Source organism: Paroedura picta, chromosome 2 (assembly GCF_049243985.1).
Source record: "Paroedura picta isolate Pp20150507F chromosome 2, Ppicta_v3.0, whole genome shotgun sequence".
Taxonomy (NCBI): Eukaryota; Metazoa; Chordata; class Lepidosauria; order Squamata; family Gekkonidae; genus Paroedura; species Paroedura picta.
Genome location: NC_135370.1, coordinates 10,510,313 through 10,535,725, shown reverse-complemented (window position 1 = coordinate 10,535,725; position 25,413 = coordinate 10,510,313). Strand labels below are relative to the sequence as shown.

Below are 25,413 nucleotides of genomic sequence, written 5' to 3'. Positions count from 1 at the left end.
CCCCAGCCCTGCATTTGCTGGCAGGGGCTCATGGGAATTGTAGTCCATGGACATCTGGAGGACCACAGGTTGACTACCCCTGCTTTAAGGGGCAAGTCTTTTTCCTTTTTCTGTCCTTTCCTGTCTTGGCATGAGGATGATGGGACAAGTTGGTGAGAAATCATTGGCTGCTTCCCCTTGAGGAGACCTGGCATGCAGTTCAAGAGAGATTGGCTTGCTCCACTGAAGAGGGTTCAGGCTTGCCAGTCTTGTACCTTAGCACAAAACTGTAGACCCATTTCCAAGACATGTGCACTACATACACACCGTACTTCTCCATGGAGAGGGGCTCCTCTGTAGTGTGCAGTCTCTTGGCAGGAGAGCTCAGAGCTAGGAGGAGGTGTGCCTGCTGCAGGAAAGTCCGCCTTCCTGAGCCCTCATTGCCAAACTGTTTAGGTGTAAACTGTTTCTACACCTTTTATGCTCACCCAAAGAGTAACCGTCAAACTGACTTCCCCCCCCAGGTTTCCTTTGAGTTCCGCTCTCTTCTGCACTCCCAGCTGGCCACGCTGTTCTTCGACGAAGTTGTCAAGCAGATGGTCGCAGCGTTTGAAAGAAGAGCCTCCAAGCTGTATGGTCCAGAAACTATCATACCTCGAGAGCTGATGTTTCACGAAGTGCATCACACATAGAAGGGGAAAGAGTCCCGTTAAATTATTTGTACATCTTTGTTCATACATGAAACTTTTCATGTGTGCCTCAAATTACACGGGGGCATTTGCCAATTATGTATAGTGTATTACTGTACAAAGTGTGCACAAGAAGTGCAGATGTACATAATAGAGATGTTTCAATCAAGTGCAATTTAAGGTGCAGATTAAGTATGACTGAAGGGCAGCTACAGTCCACACCCAAATTGCCTTCTGCATCTTGCCAGTTTGTATAAACCAGACTCAGCACTGGCAGGTCTTCTGCCTTGGTTTTTGCAGTGTTTTATTTACTATTGCAGTAAAGTTTTAAGTTATTAGTCTTTCAAATTTATTTATTTTTACTATTGATGACAAGCCCAAGGCAGTTTTGCATGCAAGCTTGTTTTATTGACTTGTACATAGTGGCAGCAGGTGTGAGTGGGCAGCTGTACAAATGTTTAAGGGCTGCTGTTTTAAAACCATCCGGTTCTCTAGAATGTTCTTGCCGTCTTGTGCATTCAGGACTCCATAAAGGGCTGACGGTGAGTGGAGTTCTATGCACTCCATCATGATTTCAAGTGAATAAGGGAATCTCATTGCAATGACATTGTTAGCTCTGAGCAAGATTATTAGCAAGTTTTTAAAGATGGTTAGTTGCAAGTTACAGGAGGGTTTACAGGGGGGGGGGGGCAATAATACAGTGCCTGATCAATAAAATGGATGGTACAGCCTTGTTAGAATCTCTCAAATATTAAGTGTTTTGATTACTCCGTCCCCAAGTTCTCCCTGGCCCCAGAGCACAGCACAAACCCGACAGTGGCTCCAGCCATCATGGAAACGTCTGTCCTTGGTTTAAGTCAGGCTCGGCATTAAAAGCCCGTGTGTCAACAAGCGCATGCCCACGGCCTCCAAAAGAGGACTGAGGTGGGAGGGGACTTTGTCCCAAAACCGGCAAGAAGCTTCTGCCTTTGTCCATAAATTTAGCAACAAGCCGGCTCAACGGAAGAGAAGGGCTGCTCAAACAGAAGTGGAAATTCTGGGACTCAGTTGGGAGGACTATCAGATGGCATCCGCACACATGGCTCCCTTGTATTGTCTTCATGCAAGACACGGAGGGCAGCAGAGGGAAAATTCACTTAGGCCATGATCTGTAGCAGCAGGAGCAAGCCAGAGTCCAGGAACACCCTCAAGACTAGCCAAATTTGTGGCAAGGGAGGCACTTTTGGGAGTCAGGTACTTCATAGCCTAGCAGTTAAGTGACCACAGAGGGTCAAGTGAAAAGCCCCCTTTTTCTGGCTTTCATGCCAGGGTGCACCCTTGTTTTAGCCAAATCTGGAGTTCTTCCAGGTTGCAGTAAGACTGTTTGCAGTCTAAATGGTACTAGATGCAGGACAGAAATAAAATAACAGGAAAATTTGTGAATTTGGCACAATGGACAATCCCTGTATGGGTCAGGCTATCTCAATAGAATGAATAATCTCTTCTGCTGCGCTCTGCTCCCAACTAGATGAAAAACTCCCCCCTACTCCATCCAGAAGGCAGTGCCTTCCGCAATAAGGTGAAACCTCACTGTTCCCCAGGAGGAAGAGGAGTATTTTATGCACAGAACTATTACCTCTCAACTCTTTGGTAAACAGGACTGATTACATGTGCTGAGAATAAGTTAAATAACATTTCATACCTTTGAACAATCTTTTATTACATAAAGTTGTCACATAATTGTATATGTCTACTTTGTACACATTTTTACCAAATCAATTCTGCACACAATACCTTCCGGATTTTCTAGCAATCGCAAGCACCAATAAATTCTGATTTAGACAGAACTTTTAGCGTGCTTCTGCTGATTTATGTTTACAGCACTGTGGGACACAGATCTCGCACCCAGTACCAGGAATGTACAAATGTCTTTTTATTCAAAGTACAAAATAAATTATCTCAGCATGGACAGTGGCCATAAACGATTATACATGTGTCAACTGAAATCCAGTAACTAATGTTACAATGATTCTTTGAACACCGCCCCTTCAGCAGTCCCTCTCCTCCATCCTGTCCCTCGCAAAGGCGTGATGCATAAGCTCTCAAGTCACCACTGCTGTAGTTCATGATGCAGATCCACGTCCCCGCCCCCAAGGATGATTAGAACATGCCCCCTCCCATGCCTCCCCCCATGCCTCCCATGGCAGCTTCCTTCTCCTCTTTAGGGATTTCTGTCACCACGGCTTCGGCTGTAGACAGGAGGGAAGCCACTCCAGCGGCATCCAGCAAGGCTGTTCTTACAACCTGAAATGAAAGCCAAAAAGCACTCAGCACAATGATTCCAAGGAGGCAGCCATGTTGGTCTGAAGCAACAGACCGCAGCTGGGAATCCAGCAGCACCTTGAAGGCCAAGTTTTATTCTGGGCAAAGCTTTCATGGGCATGCACACAAAAAGCTTATATCTAGAGTTAAACTTGGTTGGTCTTCAAGGCACCGCTGGACTCCAACTTTGTTCAATGCCACAGTAACCCCAGCTCCAGTCACGCAAGAATGAGCCATGGAAGAATTGGAGCAATACCTTGGTTGGGTCGATGATGCCTTTCTCCACCATGTTTACGAAGTCGCCCAGCATAGCATCATAGCCAACGTCTGGAGGGCTTTGCATGATCCTCTCAACTACCAGCGATCCTTCAACACCTGCATTCTTGGCAATAGTCATGGCTGGGATTTTGAGTGTTCTCTTAATAATGTCGATGCCTGAAAAACAATCCACACCCAAATACTTTGATGCTCACAGAAACATGTATTATGGTTGTACAGAAACCCCAGAAATTAAGCCCAAATTGAGGACAAAAGTAGATTTGTGACTGGATTTCCCCAGCATTTTTACAGCATAAACTGCAGCCATGTGTCTCATTTGGATTTGGACCAGCACTGCATTTCAAACCTCCCGCAAACTGTTTTCCCTCTCAAAACGATTCTCTTTCCATCCTCAGCTGTTACTGCTGCTGGAAGGGGAAAGAGGCAGGAAAGGCACTTGCCTTTCTTCCTTCATCTTCTGGGGCTACCAACTGCCTGGGAAGCTGGGTGGTGGCTTGGATCAGTAAATCCTCCTTTGGGTTAGTGCCAGACTCTCTTGCCCTATCCCTTGCAGCCCTGCTGGGAAGAGCCATTCTTCCCTTTGATGCAAGAAGCTTTCAAGGGCTCAGTGGAACATGCTGATCTTGCACAGGCAGAAACTCCTACCACTGGGGGAAATGCTCTGCAGTGGGGGACTGCTGCTACAACCCTGAGACATGGTTTGCTTATGACATCTCCTTAGGCAGAACTCTGCGCCCCCTGCTCCTCGTTGCCTTTGGCTTGTGCAGTGGCATCTCCAGATCCAAACTAAAGAACAGCAACTCTAATCATCTGGAAAACGTTCCTGGTTCTAGAGGTGAACAGCACATTCCAAAGTAGCTGAACTCCCCTCTCAACTCAATGGACTTACCAATCTTCTGATCCTCATTGGCGGGAGTCAGGTTGTCGAGGGCCGGTATGCAACGCAGTAGTGCACAGCCCCCTCCGAGGACAATGCCTTCTTCTACGGCCGCGCGTGTGGCATTCAGGGCATCTGTGACTCTGTCTTTCTTCTCATTCACCTCTACATCACTTGTGCCCCCAACCTAAGATATATATTTAAAACGGTGTCAACTGCTCATGGTCAGAAAGTTTTTCTGCTTCTTGAATCTCTTGGAAAGGAAAAATGTTTACTTAAGATAGCAAGGTGAGGACCCCCCCCCCCCACAGGTCCTGTCTCATTCCACACATAGGTAAAGGTAGCCTCTGTGCAAGCACTGGGTCACGTCTGACCCTTGGGGTGACGCCCTCCAGCATTTTCATGGCAGACTCAATATGGAGTGGTTTGCCAGTGCCTTCCCCAGTCATTACTGGTTACCCCCCACCAAGCTGGGTATTCATTTTACCGATCTCGGAAGGATGGAAGGCTGAGTTGACCTTGAGCCGGCTGCTGGGATTGAACTCCCAGCCTCATGGGCAGAGCTTCAGACTGCATGTCTGCTGACTTGCCACTCTGCACCACAAGAAGCTCATTCCACACATATAAGACTGCAAAATTTGACAAAAGGACAAGAGGAGGCATGTAGCAGCTGAAAAGCCATGGAAGTCCTCCAGTAGAACTTACAATGTATTTCCCCCCCCAACCTTCCATACCAACAAGGACTGACTGCAGAGCTGCCCAGTATCAGAAGATCTCTTCTGTTCTTTATATCTATGGTTTTTAATGTAATGTCGACAAATGTGTACCTTTAGCACCGCTACTCCATCAGACAGTTTAGCCAGGCGTTCGTTCAGTTTCTCCTTCTCATATTCACTGTTTGTCACTTCCAACTGTTCAATTATTTCTTGGATGCGTTTCTCAATAGCACTTTTATCCCCTTTCCCTTTAAGGAGCAAGCAGTCATCTTTTGTCACGATGACTTCTCCAACTTTTCCAAAGTCATGAGGCTGAATGTCTTCTACATTTAGGCTCAAGCCTTCCTCCCCAAATACCTGGAACAGGAAATGTTAAAAGCTTAAAGCCCAAACTTAGCATGATGTCAGTTTGCAAAATTACAGCCCTTCAGTCACTGCAGGCAGTCATTTGGACAAGCATTCCAGTTCTCACTGCAAGCCAAGGGCCTAATTATATTATTACTTACATAATTAAAGAAGGTATTCTGGAAATTTATATTGACCAAGTAATGAGAGGACATAACCCATGATGAAAATTACTGATTGACAACGGGATTTATCTAGAGACCGTTTTGGTTTGAAGCCACTACTCCTAGTCCTTGTCTCTAAAACTGCAATAAGCAAGTTGGTCCCCCCTCTTCAACACATCTACCTTTTCTGTACCAAAACAAAATCTCATTGCCCCTCGCCCACCTCTTCTCACCTTCCACATGCCCAGCTCCCTCAGTCTTTCCTCAGAAGGCAGGGATTCCAACCCCTAAACCATCTGAGTTGCCCTTTTGTGAACACGTTACAACTTGTCAATGTCCCTCTTGAACTGTGGCTCCCTGAACTGGACACAATATTCCAAGTGAGGTCTAACCAATGCAGAATAGTATTAGAAGTTCCCTTGCCATAGGTTCTGTGCCCCAAAGCAGCATGTTTGACTTCAACCAGGGCCAGGTCATTTTTCTGTCCTGGCCCCCACCTGGTGGAATATGCTCCCAGATAAGATCTGGGCTCTGTCAGTGCTACCACAGTTCTGCAGGGCCTGCAAAATGGAGCTCTTCCACCAGGCATTTGGTTGAGACCAATGACAGCATTTATTGGGCTCCTAGAACCCCCTCCCATCCAGAAGCACAATCTACAGGGGGGCAGCCGTAACGTGAATGTTACTGTGGATAAATTTTCTGTTGTTACCTATGTTATGATTATTGTTGACAATGCCGTATTGTTAATGACACAATTAATCAAACTACATTGTATTGTATTACGCACTTCCCTTTTTCTGTAAACCATCCTGAGCTGCGAGGGAGGACAGTATATTAAAATAAATGTTATTTTAATCTAATATTGCATTAGTCTTAATTGCCATATTGCACTGTTGGCTCATACCAGAACCCCTAATTCTATCCAAATCTTGAATAGAAGTACTTTCTTCTGGGGCATTAGCCACCTCACCCAATTTAGCATCATCTGTAAATCTGATCAATGTACCTTCTATCATCTCATCCAAATTATTACTGAACATGGCACACAATACCAGCCCCAGCACAGAACCCTGCAGTACACCACTGGTCCCCTCCCTCCAAGATGAAGAGGAACCATTGACAAACACACTTCAGGTTCTAGCAGCCAGCCAGGTAGTCTCTTTGAAGGGTGCCGCCTGGCTAACTTCATCTACAGATCAGCAGGCCGCATTAATGAGCACAATTAGTGAGGCATGGATGAGCCGCTCTTCTGGATGGCCAACAGCGGGGCAGAGAGGTGAGGGTGTTCCCCTGAGATTGCCTCCAGGCTCTGGAATTCAGAGGCTGACTGCCTCTGAAAGGGGAGGTTCCAATCAGTCACCATGGCTAGTAGCTATTGATATACCATGATGACGAAGCTAAACCCATTTTAAAGCTGTTTGTTCCTGTAGCCATCACTACATCCTCTGACAAAAAATGCCAGATTTTAATTACTCTCCACACTTTAAAATGTTTACTTACTGCACCACCAGTAGCTATTGCCATATCTTTAAGCTGATTTTTTCTATTGTCGCCAAAACCTGGTGCTTTCACAGCAACAACTTGTAGACCAACTTTCAGTCTGAGGAAGGAAAAACAAGCCTATCACTGATTTGAATACCCAAACAGTGGGTACTTCTGGTCTAATATTCTGCAACCATTTGTACTGGGCATAAAATGTCCACTAGGATGGCTAATATAACAGAAAGGACCAAGAGTTTAAATTGATTTACATTTGACAGTGCTGATTTTGTTCTAACTTGAAATGGATAGCAACATTCATTCCCATCTTCACTGGCCTTTTAATGCCAACTTATGCCACCCCAAATCTCAACCATTAATTTACCTGTTGTGACCAGCAATTCAGTATTGTTGGATCCCTCCCCACCCCCATACTTCGCTCTTCCAAAACTGCACATTGTTTAAAAGTCCAATGCTCATAAGCTAGGGCTTGCCCTCCAAAGCACGTTTGCTTAGAAGCAAGTCCCCCCGAAATCCATCGAAAGGATGTATAGCTTCTGGCAGAGTGGGGAAAGACTAGGGGGGCAACAAGCTGGTTTCAAGCCTACCTGTTTAGCACGAGGGTACTGAGGGCCTCCCCATCAACATCTTCAGCAATAATAACTAAAGGCTTACGGTGATTATTGGCAATCTCAAGAGCTGGCACTATGGACTGAACGCTGGAAATCTTCTTTTCACTGAGCAAAATGTAAGCATCTTGGAATTCACACTTCTGCCCTGTAAAGAACATAATGCTGTTGAGCCGTGTTCCCAAATCAACTCTCCCTAAAACGCAGAGACTGAAAAGCTAATCTAATCACCAGCACATCCTCCGCTTTAAAACATAATTAGTTTTAAAGAGCAGCACCCATGCTAATTACAGAAAACTCTGGAAGGCTTCTGATAGAAAGGTTCTCTTTGAACCAATAAGCGGAGTACTTTGAGATTCACACACTGTTCTTAAGGTAACCCATGAGCTAGACCAACAAGCTAAAGTGTGAACCCAATCTAGTTGTTCTTGATGAACTTACCTTTCGCTGTATTAATGAAGTAGGGGGAGATGTATCCACGGTCGAACTTCATACCTTCAATGATTTCCAGCTCATCGTTCAGTGTTTTCCCATCCTGGTTGGGCAAAAATCAATAAAGTCTGTTGAAAGGATGCTACCTTCCAACTGCTCCTTGATTTCTGACCTAATGCCTCTCCTCCCACTCCAGACGTTCCTTTGGCTGGCAGTATCAGTGAGCTCACAGCATCTAGTACAGGGGTAGTCAAAACTGCGGCCCTCCAGATGTGCATGGACTACAATTCCCATGAGCCCCTGCCAGCATTTGCTGGCAGGGGCTCATGGGAATTGCAGTCCATGGACATCTGGAGGGCCACAGTTTGACTACCCCTGATCTAGTCCATGTTTTAGAATGATAATTCAGCACTACTGAGCATTCTAAATCCTGACCAGAAGCTCAGCAGGGTCGTCCACGGATAGTTTTTGGATGGGAGACTTCCAAGGAAGGTCAGGAGTATGAGGCAGAGGCAGGCAGTGGCCAACCACCTTCAACCATCGCTTGCCTTGAAAAGGGTTTTATAAAAGCTACACTAATATTTACTGCATGGTAAATATTGTTAGTTCATGAATTTGGAAAGAGGCATGGACGTAGTTATGTGAAAATACCCTCCATTTTTACCTTCACAGTGATAACGCCCTTCCGTCCGACTTTTTTCATAGCATCAGAAATTATGTTGCCTATTTCCTTGTCTCCATTTGCAGATATTGTGGCGACCTGCAAAAACAAACAAGGCAGCCAGTTTCCCTGCGTAGCCTGAAGTTGGTAGCAAAAATCCCACTCTCTTTAAAAGGGTAGAGATGCCTTACGCAGCTACAGGCACAACAGCACTGACCACCCACGTAGGTGCGAGCAAAGGACCTGACTCTTCCATAGTTTGCAAAATAAAACGGTGCATCCTGAGCGGTCCCTGTCCGCATGGCACAAGCAAAGATGGAAGTTAAGTGCCGGTTTGAAAGGAGCCAGCGTTACCTGAGCAATTTCTTCCGGCGTCGTGACCGGTTTGGACAGTTTCTTCAGTTCAGCAATGACAGCATCTACGGCTAGCATCACCCCTGAGAAAACACACAGAATGCCCAGATTAATCATCCTTCCATGTAGTTAACAGCAAATCAATCCTGAATTGGCTTAAGCCTCTCTGAAAGACGTGATGCCTGTTTTTCCCAGTCACTTTCATGGTTTCATCTTAAATGCTCGTATGCCACCTTTCCACCCAATTAGGGCCTTTAGGGTGGCGAGCAACTAAAAGGCTTAGCTTTTAAAGCCACCATATATCAAAATAAAAACTACAGGTAAAAACAAACAGGAAGAGCCGGTAAGGGTATGTCAGATAAGCAGAAAAGTCTTCACCCACTGGTGGAAGACAAGAACAGAGCCAGCGGATTAATCTCCCTGGGGAGGGACCTGCAGAATTCAGAACCTGCATGTTTTGCAGTAGCCCTTCAAAAAGAGTAAAAGGTCACCTAATGATCTTTTTTCTCTTCTTGAAAAACTACAGCAAAAAAGAAGATTCCCCTGACCAAGCCTGTTGGCAAATGGCATAGGAAATGTCTGAAGTTTAACTGAGTAATAAAACATTGTTTCCTTTAAGTTTGCAGATACTACAGAGGATGCAACAGAGCCCCTGCCCACCTTGCAGCAGCAGATGCTACTCAGCCCAAGCAAACAGGCTAAGCAGTTATAATGGAATTCTGGCACTGCAGCCATCGAACACAAGCCAAGAGTTCATTTTCTCATTACCTCTCCTGATTTCCACGGGATTTGCCCCTTTGCTAATCTTTTCAAACCCTTCCTTGGCAATTGAACGTGCCAGCACTGTCGCGGTTGTAGTGCCGTCTCCTGCCTCTTCGTTGGTATTATTTGCGACGTCTTGAACCAGCTTGGCTCCGATGTTTTTGTATTTGTCCTTCAAGTCAATTGCCTTGGCTACTGTCACGCCATCCTTGGTCACCTTAGGGCTTCCCCAACTCTGTTCGATAATTACTGTTCTCCCCTACAAATTAATGCCAGAAAGCACAATCACATACCTTTGGCAACATTTTCAATGTCTTTATAAGCTTTGGTTTTTCATATTTAATTGTACTGTATGAAGTTGGAACTGGCCAATGAACCTGGAAGGAAATGGTTGACAGAACCGATAAGATTGTCTATCAAGGAACAATTTCCCGGAACTGATGAAACAGACAATAAAGGTGACTGCAACATCTTGAGATAACGAAGAGGAACAATTGTTGGTTTCTCCTGGGTAGCCAGTCAAGACGTCAGCTCCTGTTTTGGTGCATAAAGAGTCTAGGAGGCTCAAGGGAGAACAGGCTATGATTGTGTCAATTCTGCCTGTTGAAGGCCATGACTTAAGAACAGGGAGAAAAATACTGGAAACAACAACTGGCTACATAAATGCCGTTGTTAGGAAGGCCTGCATTTTGTGGACTGTGGCTTGCACTTTCTGTCAGCAGTTTGTGCCTTGTGGAGGCAGGAAAAAAATGTGTTGCAAACCTGACAAGGAGGTCTTTAACCTAAATCCTGTGCAGGAGGGAGACTAAAGTCCGAAGTCTAATGTGGTGTTAATGACTAGAGAGAACACTACTATATAAAATGTTTAGGCAAGGGCACACGCGCAGAGATCCAAAGCTCCCTTTGTCAAATACAATGGAAATCACAGAGATGCTCTATCCCAGTCAGAAGGTGGCAGGGGGTTGCATAAAAAAAGCAACTCAGGATGCAAGGGCATATTGCACATTGTGCTCAGCTCAATTAGATCAAAGAAGAAATGTTTAGAGGCAGCAAATAAGAATCCTATGTGAAAAAACCATGTACCCATGTACCATTTATCTGCCTGTCAGGACGGAAGAACCCTCCCTGTGGGTGTTTGTGAGGTTTGATGCCTCGTGAGCCTCAAAGGAGCACACGGACAATAGAGCTTGAGTGTGGAAGCCCAGAGGGTATTCCTCTTTTATTGCCAGTGAGGGGAATGTTACAGAAGGAAGGGGTGCGGGGTTCAACAATGCTGTCCTCAGAGCTGCTGGCGGAATCTTCATTGCTGTCATCCTCAGTCCCTTTTCCAGGGTCCCACCACTCCTCCATCTTTCCTCCTTTAGCTGGTTTGCAGAACTCTTCCTCCTTTCCAGCTTACCTTCATGCTCTCCCTTAACATTAGCCTCTCACCCTACCCACCACCCAGTCCTCAGCGCGTTCCTTTCTTTTATCCTTACCCCAGTTCTTATCTCCCCCCCCCTTACTTCCCCTGGACAAGGTCCCTTTAACCCGCCCTCTGCACTCCCAACTTCCTTCCCACCATCCTTCTGTCGTCTCCTCCACACTTCCATCCATGCTGGCCACTCCTGTCTCCAGGCCCTGGACTGCCATGCCCCTGGCTCTCCCCCCCTTTCCCCTCTCTGAAGGTCATGGGGACCTGGGTCTGCCGGTTAAGTCCTGCCCCTCTGAGCTTCCTCAGACTGCCACCACAAGCCTGCGGGTTCCCTCCATGCTGGCCACCCGATGGTTCTGGCCCTCTCCCCCATTGGTTTCTGAATGTTATTTTTAATATAATATTTATGTCTATTTTTTTCAGTAAGGACTGACCTCTTTGTCCCATGTACAAGGCGGAATGGTACTGCTGACATTAGATAGCATACATGGCATGGAAGATGAGCAAGTTGAGGCCAAGGGTGGCACTATATAGGCCTCCCTCCTCTCCTTGCACACATTACCAACTCTGCAGGCCAGATGGAGGATGGTGAAGGGAGGGGGTGGGGACTCTATATTAACCATGACACCTGCAGCATAATCCTGTCAAAGCTAAGCACTTTTTATGCACATCATCTCTCCACTGAAATCACTGGGCTTAAAAGGGCTTTGTTTCAGATTAAGGGTACCTGACGAGTCCACAAGACACCTGGGTCTTCCTATAATTCCTTCAAACACCAGCTACTCACACGAAGTTTAACATAATACAAGTAATCCTCTTTCAGTACCTTTGGTCCCATGGTGACAGCCACAGCATCAGCTAGGAGGTCCACTCCCTGAAGCATAAGAGCTCTAGCATCTGCCCCAAATTTAACATCTTTTGCATAGGCCCTTGTAAGGTGTGGGGTGAGAAATCTTGACACTGGCCGAATCTGACGAAGCACTGTTGGTAAACGCAGCATTTCTATAAAAATAAAACGGGAAAATAAATCAACTTCACAGTATTGTACTGCAGAGCAAAAGAATCAGTCATGAGCAATTTGCTTACTAAAACATGCAAAAGGCTTAAGGTTATATCCTTATCCATGGTTCTTCTATATATTTGTGAAACAGCCTGGGAGGGTGGAACATGTCCGGCTGTCCAAGTTGGAATAGGGCTGATTGGCCCTGCCCTTGCAGCTCCCGCCCTCCGTCCCTGGACTCTAGCCTCTTTGCTCTCAGATGCGCTTCAGTGCCTGAAGCCAGCGGCAGGTAAGGGGAAAGGGCCCTAGGCAAGGGGTGGTGGTGGAGGGCCTGTTAACGAGGGCCTCCTGCCCTGCTGACTGCCTGCTAAGGAACTGCCCAGCTCCCGAGCTGCAGCCCAAAGCCACCTTAAGCTGCCTGGCAGGCGAGGGGACCCTTTCAAGGCCTGTTCTTAGGAATGGCCTTTGAAGTTAGTATATCACCACACTTGGCTTGTGTGGCTTCATGCCATCCTCCTCAGTCTGTCATCAGTGCTTTCTTTTAAGCCACCTTGCTCCCCCTTAGCTGGATCCTGCCTGTCATAATTTGGCTCTATCCATTGCCCCACCAATGTCCTTGGGACCATGACACTCCAACCTCCAAAGTGTTGTGGCCCTCAGCATGGGGTGTGCCTGCCTGGGCCAACGTGATGATGCTGTTGTCTTCTCCAGCATTCAACGTAGCATTTAACAGCTTTTTCTGACACACATGGAAATGCCCTCTTGATGTAGAGTTCGGCACAAGCTGAGAGTGGTGGCCTCAGATAATGTTTTTTAGAAAATGGGCTCCAAACCAGATACATTCATTATCATTAATCTAAGTCAGGGGTAGTCAAACTGCGGCTCTCCAGATGTCCATGGACTACAATTCCCACTAGCCCCTGCCAGCGAATGCTCATGGGAATTGTAGTCCATGGACATCTGGAGAGCCGCGGTTTGAATACCCCTGAAAGTTATCCGTATTGTTTCTGTTCTGTTTTACGTGCACTGTCCTGGGCCTTTGGGGAGGGCAGTATACAAATATATAGATATATAATACAATTAAATAAATAACGTTTGTTCTGCTGCTTCAGGCCCACAGAGCGACCCGGCAGAATGCTTAAAGAAAGAGAGAGGTCAACGGGTCAGGGGTGGCCCATGCCCGGGCTTGCTTAAGGCAGCGAATGGCGAGGCTTCCCGCCGGGCCCCGGGCTCCCTGCACACGTGCTCGGCGGCCCAAGGTCAGGAAGAGCAGCAACGCCCCCTGCAGGCCCACCGGCGGCGGCACCGCCAGGAGGACGCCGGGATTCAAATGGGGGGAACCGGACCAGCCCAGCAGCTCCTCGGGTGGGAGAGGAAGGGTCTGGTTGGGGGTCTTCCCGGCGGGAGGTGGTACCTACCGACTCCGCCCGGCCCTCTCCGCATCTCGCACGTGGGGAGCCCGCCCAGGCAACCAGCCGGGCGGAGGGGGGGGGCTTGTCACGGCCTCCCCCTGCAGAGCCCCCCCCCGACCGGTCCCCCCCCCGAATCTCCGCTCGCGCGTGCGCGCCTGGAGGCATCCCGACCGGCAATAACGCCTGCGTCCCCCTCCCCGACCAGGCTCCGGGCGCCCGCCCCCTCAGGGCCCCCCCTCTTACCGGGACCGGAGCGGGACGAGCGAGGCGGCTGCCGGACTCCCTCTCTCTCTCTCTCGCGTGCGCGCGTGCAGACTGGCGGGCAGGAGGCGGACGCTTCGCGCTTTCTCCCCCGCCCCTCTGCCGCTCGCCGCCTCAGCCTGCCGCCCCGGAACCAGCGCGGCCGCATAACACCGCCGGCCACGCCCCCGCCGCCCACAGGCTAGATGGCGAGGAAAGGGGCGGGGCTGCTCCCTCGGGTATGGGGTATGCAGGTTTCCGGGCCGCCCCGTTCTAGAATTTTCTGGAATGCCCATGCTCGCCGCAAAGCGACGCATGGCGCTGGGCGTCACTTCCGGGGGCGTCCCCCTTCGCCTCACAGGCCCCCTACCAGAGACAGGGAATTAAAAGTAAAACAAACCCCTGGATTTTAGGATTTGTAACATATCGTCAGGCGAAACCATCGGAGCCGAAGAGAAAGTGGCGGCGGAGGAGGCCTGTTCTACTTTCGTGCCCTTTGAGCCCCGTGACCACCGGAAGGACTTCTGTCTCCGAGGGCGTGTTGTGCGCACGCGCGACCCTTTCCCCACATGTGTTCGGGCTGTCGGTCACTGGGAACGCGCGTGCCAGAGAGCAAGAGAGCGCGAGAGAGCACCCCCGGCAGGCGCCATGGTAAGCCCCGGCGCCAGACCGCGCCCCCCACGCGGAAACAAACGCCTTTTGCATGCTCGTGGTGTTTTGTGCATTTATGCATGGGGGGGGGGGTCTCTCCATGCAAGCCTGCCTGGGGCAGGGTGAGTTCTCAAATAACGACTGGGGGAGTTTCAGTGGAGGGCGAGAGCACTAAGGCGTTTGTCTCCTTCGGGAAAGGGCTGAAGGGACCCGGTCTGAGGCTCGTGAAGGGGGTTTACGAGGCAGGATTAAAGCGCCTTTCCCCCTTGTGCTCTTCCTGCCAGGGATCTTGACTGGCTCTCCCCTGAATGGGGTTGGGAGCAGATTCAGGATAAAAAGAGCGCTTTAGGATTAGTGAAAGTTGAGCCAACAAGCACCTTCGAGCCAGCGGGAGTTTCCAGGGAATCCGCTTGCGAGGGTTCAAGCTTCCTTCTCAGGCTTTAAAATCCTAGACTATACACGCCTCAGTTAACGGTTAGGACTACTCAGAAGTGGATTGGAGAAGGATTAAGTACTTTCAGGGAGGAGGAGTCTTTTAGGCTATGCTGGCGAAATGAAACATCCATAGTCAGTGGCTAGTGGGGCCAGTGAACGGGGAGGGCTGTTGGCCTCGTGGAAGTTGATTTAGATGGTTCCAAGCCAGGAGGATTTTCTTTCATGTGCAAGAAACAGAGCAGATATGCAGTATAGGCATAATTTCAAATTTTAAAAAGTGAAGGGTTGCAAATTTACCAGGGAATCTTGGCTTGAGTTGATAATTTTGCTCTAGATGGTAAAGTCGTATTCTACATGTGTGCTATTTCTTGCATTCCTTTCGTTCTTCTGACTAAGTAAGTCTTGGGTTGAGAAGGGTTGCTGTGCCTGCCTCTTCTTTGTAACTTTTCATCTTTTTTGTAACAGGGAAAGGATTGAGATTTCATAGATTCATAAAATTAGAAGAGACCTCTAGGGTCATCTAGTCCAACCTCCTGCACAATACAGAAACTCACAGCTACTTGCCCATCCACAGTGACCCCATGTTCATGCCCAAGTGATCCCCCTCACCAAAAATCTCCAGAATCCAGCCTGGCCTGGAGGAAATTCACCTCCCATCCCACAGTGGCAATCAGCACTTCCTTGGGTACGGAAGTAAGGGCCACAAGAGACAATCACTGGCACATCTCTTTCTGGCAGATTATTCTCTAGCCTAAAAACTTCCAAAGATGGAGAACCCGCCACCTCCCAAGGAAGCCTATTCCACTGAGGAATTGCTCTAAAATACATAAGCCTAAAGTAGTGAGAACAGAGTAACTGTGCTGCGTTTTGGGATATTCCTGTAGCGTCACTAAGGGTGCCTTAGAATAATCTCAACTGTTTTGGCTGTTCTGGATTGTAGAATTTTATGAGGTGGCCTGAGAATTCCCTTCCTCTTTCACAAAAGTGATTCCCATTTTCCAAAAAGTTGGGGAGAAGACAGCCACAACCTTTATAAATCTGTACAGGTGGGAAGAGAACACTAAATTGTAACCTTTTTCAGGCATATTGTTATCTGATAAGAACTTTGTAAAACTTGGTCAACCCTCTTGCCCTTCCTCCTCCACAATAAAACTATGGTCCAGGGTATGCATTGTAACTGTCAAGTGATTGCCATGGGAATTTGCAGTTGCATGACAGTGCAACTCCCAACAGGCCAAATGAAGAAGAAAAAGAAGAGCGGGACGGTGGCGGTTATACCCTGCTTTTCCTTGCTTGAAGGAGCCCCAAAGCAGCATACAAACCCCCTTCCCTTCCTCTCTCCACCACAGACACTGAGCGAATAGGTGGCACTGAGAGAGTTCTGAGAGAACTGCTCTTTGAGAACAATCCTAAGAGAACTTGGACTGGCCCTGCACCTGGCTGCATATGGAGGAAGAATAGGGAATCAGGCCCACTTCTCCAGATTTGGCTTGTGCTGCATTCCCAATCTGCACTGGGCAAGTAGCCTTTCTGAATTAATTTGCCCCTCCCTGGAAATCTCAGCAAGCCCCTGTGGCGTTTCCATGGTAGTTTGGCTTAGTAATGGGCAGGCCTCAGAGATTCCATTCTATCCACGTTATATATATATTTTAAAAAAGAGAGCTGCCTTTGACTGAAATGGGGGGGGGTTATTGGGGAGTTATCAATTATCAGCAAAGTTGCAGTTGTGTTCTGCCCTTCAAGAGCCAGCATGGTGTAGCAGGGGTAGTCAAGCAGCGGCCCTCCAGATGTCCAGCAAATGCTGGCAGGGGCTCATGGGAATTGTAGTCCATGGACATCTGGAGGGCCTCAGTTTGACTACCCCTGGTGTAGTGGTTAAGGAGCATTGGCCTCTAATCTGGAGAATTGGGTTTATTTCCCCCCACTCCTTCACGTGCAGCCAGCTGGGTGACCTTGGACTACTCACCGTTTTCTTAGAGCTGTTCTCGCAGGGCAGCAGGGTAGCTCCCACCTCACAGGGTATCTGTTGTGGGGAGAGGCAGAGAAAGATGTTTTTGTACACCAGTCGGGGACACCTTTGGGTAGTGGAAAGCTTGGGTATACAAAAACAACTCTTCTGTCTTTATCATCTGGATCTGACTGCGAGGAAATGCATTTGATTTTCCCTTTGCCTTCTGCAAGGGCGACCTCTAATGGCTTGAAGCTCCGCCTGCCCTTCATGCTTCTAGCTGCTTCTGTTCAGGTCTGCCTTGCCATGTGGACTTCCAAAGGAAGCAGCTAGAAAAGGCTCGGAGCCAGCATTGCACAGCTGGCTGGACTCCTTACGGCCTAGTCTAGTAATGCTATAATTGAAACCGGTGGCTCTTTGTCCTCTCCTTGTCTTCTCTGCAGCCTTTTTGGAAACTCAGATCTGCTTTGTATTGCCACGACCCAATAGACGTGCAACAAAAGGGATTACTTTGTGGCTTTTAATAGATGCAGACAAAAGACTTATTCATGTAATGCTTCCTGGTTGACACAGTTATAGATTGTTCTGTTTTTAGCACTAAAGTTAATGAGTGCTGTACTGTGCTAAAGCTTGTTAATAATGTTCAGAGTTCAGCATTCTAAATAGCTGGATGCTACCTTAAATTCCTTAAAGTTAATAATTCCTGGAAGTGCCTTAAATTTAACCCTGAGCTTTTGTTTTAATTTACATGTTTTATTTCCAAACTGTTTTCACTGATGACTACACCAACAACGTTATGACAGGTCTCCAGAGTTGTTTTTGTTATGTTTGCTGTTTTGTTTAAAAGGTTTACCTGGAATAACTTCCTTGTTCCACATCTGAAGTATTCTCATAACATACCTGTGCAGAAATCATGACGTAACACAATATGGCCAATACCCAGTTAAATAAAGTGAAGTAGGCAAAGAAAGCAGCAGTTTTGCGGAGAACTTTCAGAGTGCCAGTCCTGTCTTGAGCAAGGTCCCTCCCAGTCACCCTGCCCTTGATATCCTGGCTTTGCAGGGTGGTAGGCTTGGGCAGGTTTTAAAACTATGTCGCATGTGAAGCATGCTGTTAAAATCATGTGCCGCACCAGCAGCCAGTGGGGTGAGACTGGAAATATCTGGTTTCAGACCGAGCTTGTCATGAGATTTCCTTGGTGACTTTTGGCCAGTTGTCTTCCCTTAGCCTGGCTTTCCTCACAGAGTTGGGGAAGAAATGGAGGAGGGGAGAAAGCGGTGGATGTCTCCACGAGGTCCTTTCAGGGTATGTTAAATGTGCACTGAAGGAATGAATAACTTTCTGCTCTGATCCAGTGGCACAGAGGACGCCTTGTTCAGAAATGGAGCATTTGTAATTTTGTAAAGTTTTTCTTTAATTACAGTATTTATAGTCTGTCCTTACAGGGGCTCAGGGCAGATTACAAATAGCACAGTCAAGAACAGGGGTAGTCAAACTGCAGTCCTCCAGATGCCCATGGACCACAATTCCCATGAGCCCCTGCCAGCATTCGCTGGCAGGGGCTCATGGGATTGTAGTCCATGGGCATCTGGAGGGCCGCAGTTTGACTACCCCTGTGGTCAAGAAGATGGAATTTTCAGTTACCAATTGAAGTCTGGACCTACCAGAAGAAGCTAAAGTATTAATCATCCGGCCCATTAAGCAACACAGAAGTTACTCCTTAGGATCCTCCTTACTATATAATCACAAGCAGCGGTATAGACTACTTTGATCTCAATATCTGTACTTGCATATAGAATCAGCACATTAAACAGGGATTTAGAATGTGTCTTAAATGGTGCCTGGGAGACAAACCGGTTTATTTGTGGTGCGTGATGACTTACAATTTATTTCAACAGGCAGGCCAGGCATTTAAGAAATTCCTTCCCCTCTTTGACCGGGTCCTTGTGGAAAGATGTGCAGCTGAGACTGTCACCAAAGGTGGCATCATGCTCCCAGAGAAATCTCAAGGGAAGGTGCTGCAGGCCACTGTGGTGGCAGTTGGGTCAGGCTCCAAAGGAAAGGTACGCCTGCGGTCGCTTTCTAAATCCATTTTTTATTCAGTGTTTTGTATGCTATAAATGATCTCTTGTCCCCCCTTGCCTCACACATCCTAGTAAGTAATAGGGTGACCACGGCTCCAGCATCCTTCCCAATAATGACTTCAGGGGAGAATTCTCTGTGCCTTGCTGTGCATTCCTGAGCCCTCAGCAGTCCTCAGATAGGATGAGTTTTGTGAGGCGTTGATGAAGGGAGCTCTGGCTCTTGGATCCTGTTCATCTTTAAGGAGCCTCTAGACTCTCCTACTGCAGATCTACTTGGTGACCTTAAGAAACTGAATAATGAGGCATAAAGAGATCTAAATTTCCCGCCCTGCCCATAAACAGAACAGATTTATCATTTTGTCTCCTTTGGACTTTGCAACAGAGACACTGCTCTGTGTCACTGATAGGGAAGCCCCATGCTGTGGGAAAGGGGAGGAATCCCAACGACCGATGGAGGTTGTTCTGAGACCACACCGAGCTCCTGGTTTCCTTGGTTGTCTACATGCAGCAATTTGGCTTCCACCCTAGATGCTGCAGACAACTCTTCTGAGTGTACTAGCTCTGAATCCGGCGATCCTCTTTTGACTGACCACAGTCTGCCAGATGCTGGGATTTCTTTCAACTCTTTGTCCTTCTCTTGCAGGATGGGAACCCTCTGCCAGTTAGTGTGAAGGTTGGCGAGAAGGTGTTACTACCAGAATACGGTGGCACAAAGGTGATATTGGGTGACAAGGTTAGTTTTTGGAGATTATCCTATCTGGTTCTACTGCTTGTACAGGTTTGCCCTAGTTGGAAAACAGCATTTCTCTAACCTCTTTTTTTGGAACACCCGCATCACTTCTTCCTGAACCTTTGATGGCCTTTGCTTCTGCTTCCCCAAAATCTCACTGCTGCTCTTGTTTGGTTCCTGCTCTTGCAAGCACAGCCAGTTCCTTTTCCAGTGCAGCCTGGAGTTTCTCTTCCCACGTAGCTCATGTACCATTTGATGTTTTGAGAACAGCTCTCTTTCCCCGACCTTGGGAGCTTGAAGCATCAGTTGTGACTAACTCTCGTTTTGGGGGATGGCATCTAGAAGGTTTCATGCCCAAATGGGTGCTTGGGGGGAGCTGTGGGGGGCTGGAGGTTGATAAGGGACAAAGGTCTCAAGGGGCATGAGTCTTAGCAAAGGTTTGGGGTTGCTTCATTATACTTTCAATAAAGAAATTGTCGTCAACAATTAACTGGACTCAATTAACAATTAACTGGACTCTCAAAGCAATTTGGCAGACAGCACTTACGAGGGACAGGTGGGTGGGCAAGGAAGTTAGAATGGGAACTGCCCCCCGTCGTGCTGTAGGGAAAGGAATCTGTCCCATACTTTAATAGGAAGATGATGCTTCTGCAAAGTCTTAACAACCGTAGTACTAAATCGCTGTTGAATTTTATTGAAACATTCCAGATAACTTGTTTTAGTCAACCCCGCAGCTGGGTAATTGGGCTTTTTGTGGGTTATCAATGACTGATTATATTACGCCTTAAAGATTACTACTACTCCTTGGCCCCACAAAGATTATTATCCTCTAACCCCCCCTCCCCCCCATAGCAATTTAAAGTTGAAGGCCTTGGGTTAATATTTGTGAAGCACTGACCTTTTTGGCATGTGCAGTAAATCAGTCTCTGAGATCTGCTAAGGACCTTGATGCAGGCAGGGATAGTTGTTTGTCTTCAGTGGGTGACAGTTTGCGTTTCCTTTTGCAGGACTATTTCATCTTCCGAGATGGTGATATTCTTGGGAAGTATGTCGACTGAACTGTTCCTGTTGCCGCAATATTATAAAGTTGTCATTCCACCAGTGTGCTCAAAGGACTCTTCCCCCCATCATGTAAATAATGTCCTTATTTTCTAATAAATATGAAGTCTCTCAAATAACAATCTTGTATGACCTAAAAATAAAATCTGTTTCGTCCAATAAACTCTGTTCCCAGGTGGATTTCTTGTGCTCTGCATTTTTCCTAGCTGCTCTAAATCAACAATAATAAATGTGGCCATGATCCTAAAGGACACAAGATTAATTCCATGCATGCATATAGATCAGGGGTAGTCAAACTGCGGCCCTCCAGATGTCCATGGACTACAATTCCCAGGAGCCCCCTGCCAGCATTCGCGAATGCTGGCAGGGGGCTCCTGGGAATTGTAGTCCATGGACATCTGGAGGGCCGCAGTTTGACTACCCCTGATATAGATGCTTTAGCTGTTCTTTCTCCAACATCATTCAGGGAAGCTTTAGAAGCAGCTGTGGCTTAGCGTTTGTGCTCATTTCACAAAATGTATCTCTCTTCATCCCTTTAGAGCCAAAACTACTATACAAATGGAAAAAACACGAAAAATCAGCAAATAACGCATAGGGTGGGAAGATCTTTTTTTTTTTCCAGCGCAAAGAAACATGTGACTCTAAGCCAGGCATCCCTAACATGGAGCCCTCAAAATGTTTTTAAGAAAGTGGAGATTTTGCCCAGAGGGTATCTGATTGGCTGTGGAGATGTTTAAAGAATTGGCTTTAGAAGCACATAACTCTTCACAGGCTAAAGGTAATCGATGTGAGCCATTTTGTGGCGGCACCTACCACGCTGTCTTAGAATTCCAAAGGTGTCCACTGGCTCAACCAGGTTTGGGATCCCTGCTCCAAGCACTTTCTGGGTCTCTTCCTGACGGCTGAAACAGCAAAGCTTGAAGAGCATATTGCAGGAGTGCAGCTAACCCTTGCCTGCAGGTAGAAAAGTCCTGGAAAATACATGCAGTTTAATTACTAGTCTTCATCCAGGCTGAAGTAAAAAAGATGTTGGCCAAGGGCCCATATCCAGCCAGTGCTGAGGCCACTGCTGGTCATGTTCTGGTTCAAGTTCAAGGCTTTGATATTGACCTTTAAGGTCAATTGACCTCTCCACAATCTGGGCCCCACATACCTGAGGGACCACTTATCCCCCTTTACCCCCTGCAGAGCACTCTGCTCTGTGGATATGAACAAGGCGGTGATCCTTGGCCGCCATGAAGAATGCCTGGATACAAACCAGGGCCAGAGCCTTTTTTGGTCTTGGTCCCTATCTAGTTGAATGACTCCCGGATGAGTCGAGGGCCCTATTGGAACTATCGCAGTTCTGCAGTGTCTGTAAGGCGGAGCTCTTCCACTAGGCATTTGGTTGGGGCTAGGGCTTGAAGATCTTTAGGTCCTTCCTCCTCTCTCCCCCTTTCATTTTTAAAGGATTAGGTAAATTGTCACTGTCTTTTTTTGTTTGCTATAGGCTGGGGTTTTTTAACTGGGGTCTTGTCATTTTAGAATGCTGTACTTCTGCTATATGTAAGCCGCCACGAGCTGGTTTGCCAAGAGCGGCCACCAACAAATCTTTAAACCGCCCGTGGCGCCATGGGCGCCACGGACTAAATAATTCGCTAAGGCCTGCCGAGGCGGGATGTGTCCGTGATGAGGAAGGGTCCGGATTGGACCCTTCCTCACGACAGACAATCGGAGGTACCAATCGGCAGGCGCTTTGCGCCTGCCGATTGGTCCCTCCGATTCCCAGCTCCAGGAACTGCGAGCCACACACAGCACGGCTCACAGTTCCTCCCGGCCTGATGCGGTGAGAGGCGCAAAGCGCCTCTCGCCGCGTCAGGCCACCGACCCAGGGAGCCCCCGTCAGTCGCGCGAAGCGTGGCTGCCGGGGGTTCCCTGCCTGGCGGGCTGGCGCGGCAAGAGGCGCAAAGCGCCTCTCGCCGCGTCAGCCCGCCGCCAACGATAGAAGCTCGCCGCCGCGGACCGGCCCGCCGCCGCCGCCGAACAGCCCGCCGACGTCTGAGGTTAGGACCTAGCGCCTGCTGCATTCCCCTGCAGCGGGCTTGATTACTAGTCCCTAAATAAGTAAAGAAATAATTTGCTCAAATCCCAACATTCCACCAGCACTCCAAAGTCTGGAGAGGTGGAATGCAAACTATCTTCTGTTCCTAAATGGACCAGGAGGATATGCTGAAAGTTATTTTTAAAATGCACATTCACCCTAATTAGAAACATGAGAACAGCTCTGCCGGATCAGAGCAGTGGTCCATCCAGTCCAGCATCCTGCCTCACTCAGACTGCTGAAGAAATGCGAAGTGCCATCTCCAGCAACTCTGCTCAGTGCTGTACTTGGCTGGGGGAGGGACGAATTGGCTATCTGGCAGTTATAAATGTATTTTAAGGGTGTTGTGCAATGCATTGTGTAAAGTATACTTCCTATCACTGGGTACGTGGAAACAGTGGGAAAGTACTGCGAAAGATGTTTACATTTTACCTACTAACATCGAACAAGATGCTATGCAACTGATCAGCCACTGAATTCACATTCACAGCAGATATTTTGGATTATACCTGCAGTAGAAGAGTGAGATTCAAATCCTGGAGCACGAGAGAGACCAACAAGCGGGGGGGGGGGGGGAATGAGCTATCAAGAGTCAGTGCTCCCTTCTGGTTGGCCTCTAAGGTGCTCGTGGACTCGGGCCTAGCAGCTCAGGTTCCCATATTCAGCCTTCCCCCCAAAGAAATGTGTGAGAAGAATGCTTTGTCTTGTTGGCTTGGAAGAAATGTGGACTTCAGCAACAGTTACATCTGGAGTACATTTTGGACTACAGAATGTTCCAGAATCTGATTTTGTATGCTGCTTGTCACAGCCTGTACAAGGGACCCCCCACTCCGCCCCCCCCCCCAGTGAAGGGGGCCTCTGGTCATTGATGCAAGCCTGTGCACAGGCTACCAGGAGGCCAAGAGCGGGGAGCCTCCCCTTGTCCTTCCCCGGCAAGGCCATGTCTCTAGATACAAGGATGGTGCTGTTTGTTCTCCAAAGCCCAGCCTCAAAAGGCCAGCAAGGGGACAGGCAAGCTAGCTAGCAGCCTCCTGTACATTCAGTCCCTGCTTTCGCCTTCTGTGAACAGCAAGAGACTCAGTGCTTCAATATCGGTTCGCCAAAAGAAACTGAAGTGTTTCTGCCTTCTCAAGCCAAGCTAAAGTAGTACAGATGTAACCACTACTTTAGACTTATGCCAGATCTTCAGCAAGTCCAACAGGGCTTTTCTTTTGGGTTTCAGGAGGACTGCAGTAGAACACAAAACCTGGTTTAATAGTGCATTAGACCCCAAAAAGATTTCCAGAGCAATGAGCTTCTGAGAGCCAAAGCTTTCCTAAAAGGCACTCTCACTCTTCAAAGCCCACCTCCCCAGGTGCTCCCAGAACCCCAACTGAGCCCAGATTTTCCACAGCAAGTTGTCAGGTTGGGGAGCGTCGGTGGGGACCAGCTTGACCAGAGACTCCAAGCCCAGGGGCATGAGACGATGTGGGGTTTATTTTGGATTTGGCACTCTCCTGGCTGCTAACCCCAGGTTAGGAAATTTCCAGAGAGTTGGAGGTGGGGCCTGTGGAGGGCAAGGGGTGCAGAATATGGTTGGGAAGCATAGTTGTGTATATGCCACCAGGGACACTCCCCTTCCCATCCCCTCCAGGCCCATCACTAGCCCTTTATTTGGGAGATGGGGTCGACATGATCATATATGGTAGGCTTTCTCAACTAGGGTGTCTTGAAACCCTGGGCTTTCTTGATGGCCCTGGAAGGGTTTCCCAAATGGGTGGGAGTTAATTAATTTTAATACTTAAAATAACTGTTAAACATATATCAGGTGATATGACCCTACATGACCATGTCGGCCCACCCACCCACCCACCCACTGCTCCCAAAATGGCCAATGATGGGTCTGGAGGAATTGCATGTTCACATCCCATATTCTGCACGATCGCGCCACTTCTGGGGTTTCTCAAAGCCCGAAGAATGTTTCAGGAGTTTCTCAATGGTAAAAACGTGGAGAAAGGCTGTGATAAATGTTTAGCAAATTTAAAAATATGCACAAAATTAATTGCATTCCAACCATTCAGGAAACCCTTCCAGGGCCGTCAAGAAAAGCCAGGGCTTCTTGAAACCCTGGTTCAGGGGTAGTCAAACTGCGGCCCTCCAGATGTCCATGGACTACAATTCCCAGGAGCCCCTGCCAGCATTCGCTGGCAGGGGCTCGTGGGAATTGTAGTCCATGGACATCTGGAGGGCCGCAGTTTGACTACCCCTGAAGCCTGGTCTACAGCCACAAGACCCCCTGACCCAAACCACACCCTCTGCAGGGTCCACCCCCCAAATCTCCAGGTATCTCCTGAGCTGGCAGCCCTGGCACACAAGGGCGCTTTGGGAGGGCCCTTCTAGCCGGACCCCTTCCCTTCCGGAGCTGCACTGTAGAGCTGCAGCACGAACGGGCCAGAAAAAGGCAAGAGCGGGGGGGGGGGAACCCTACAAACAAGCAGAAGAGTCTCCCACTTTTTTGCTACCAGGAGGAGTCTCCCGGGGGCCTGCAACCCGTTCCTCTTCCCCTGCGAGGGAGCTGAGGCCGAGAGAGCTCTGAGAGAACTACGCCCGGCCCCTGCTCACCCCGTCGGCTGCGTGCGGGCAAAGAGTGGGGAATGGGCCCCAGTTCTCGGGCTTGGAGGCCCCCGGGATCCGGCGGAGCCATTGGAGCCCTG

At 48.3% G+C, this 25,413-nt stretch overlaps 3 protein-coding genes across 3 annotated transcripts in view; 2 read left to right on the top strand and 1 right to left on the bottom strand.

The window, feature by feature from the left end:
- COQ10B (coenzyme Q10B) overlaps positions 1-2,494 on the top strand; it is a 32,679-nt gene extending 30,185 nt beyond the window's left edge. The window contains exon 5 of the mRNA XM_077319346.1: positions 504-2,494. Within this exon, the coding sequence (XP_077175461.1) occupies positions 504-671 (168 nt within the window). The 3' untranslated portion in view covers positions 672-2,494. The remainder of the gene's footprint in view (positions 1-503) is intronic.
- On the bottom strand, positions 2,342-13,917 carry HSPD1 (heat shock protein family D (Hsp60) member 1). Its single transcript, XM_077319345.1, has 12 exons — positions 13,737-13,917; positions 11,908-12,083; positions 9,674-9,926; positions 8,906-8,988; positions 8,555-8,650; positions 7,900-7,993; positions 7,438-7,606; positions 6,851-6,950; positions 4,953-5,198; positions 4,138-4,312; positions 3,226-3,404; positions 2,342-2,951 (listed from the first exon to the last, which is right to left on the bottom strand). The coding sequence occupies exons 1-12, from the start codon at positions 13,900-13,902 to the stop codon at positions 2,808-2,810; spliced, it is 1,881 nt and encodes a 626-aa protein (XP_077175460.1). The 5' UTR covers positions 13,903-13,917; the 3' UTR covers positions 2,342-2,807.
- Positions 13,918-14,128: 211 nt separating this feature from the next.
- On the top strand, positions 14,129-20,818 carry HSPE1 (heat shock protein family E (Hsp10) member 1). Its single transcript, XM_077319348.1, has 4 exons — positions 14,129-14,384; positions 18,666-18,830; positions 19,495-19,584; positions 20,589-20,818. The coding sequence occupies exons 1-4, from the start codon at positions 14,382-14,384 to the stop codon at positions 20,637-20,639; spliced, it is 309 nt and encodes a 102-aa protein (XP_077175463.1). The 5' UTR covers positions 14,129-14,381; the 3' UTR covers positions 20,640-20,818.
- Positions 20,819-25,413: the final 4,595 nt, after the last annotated feature.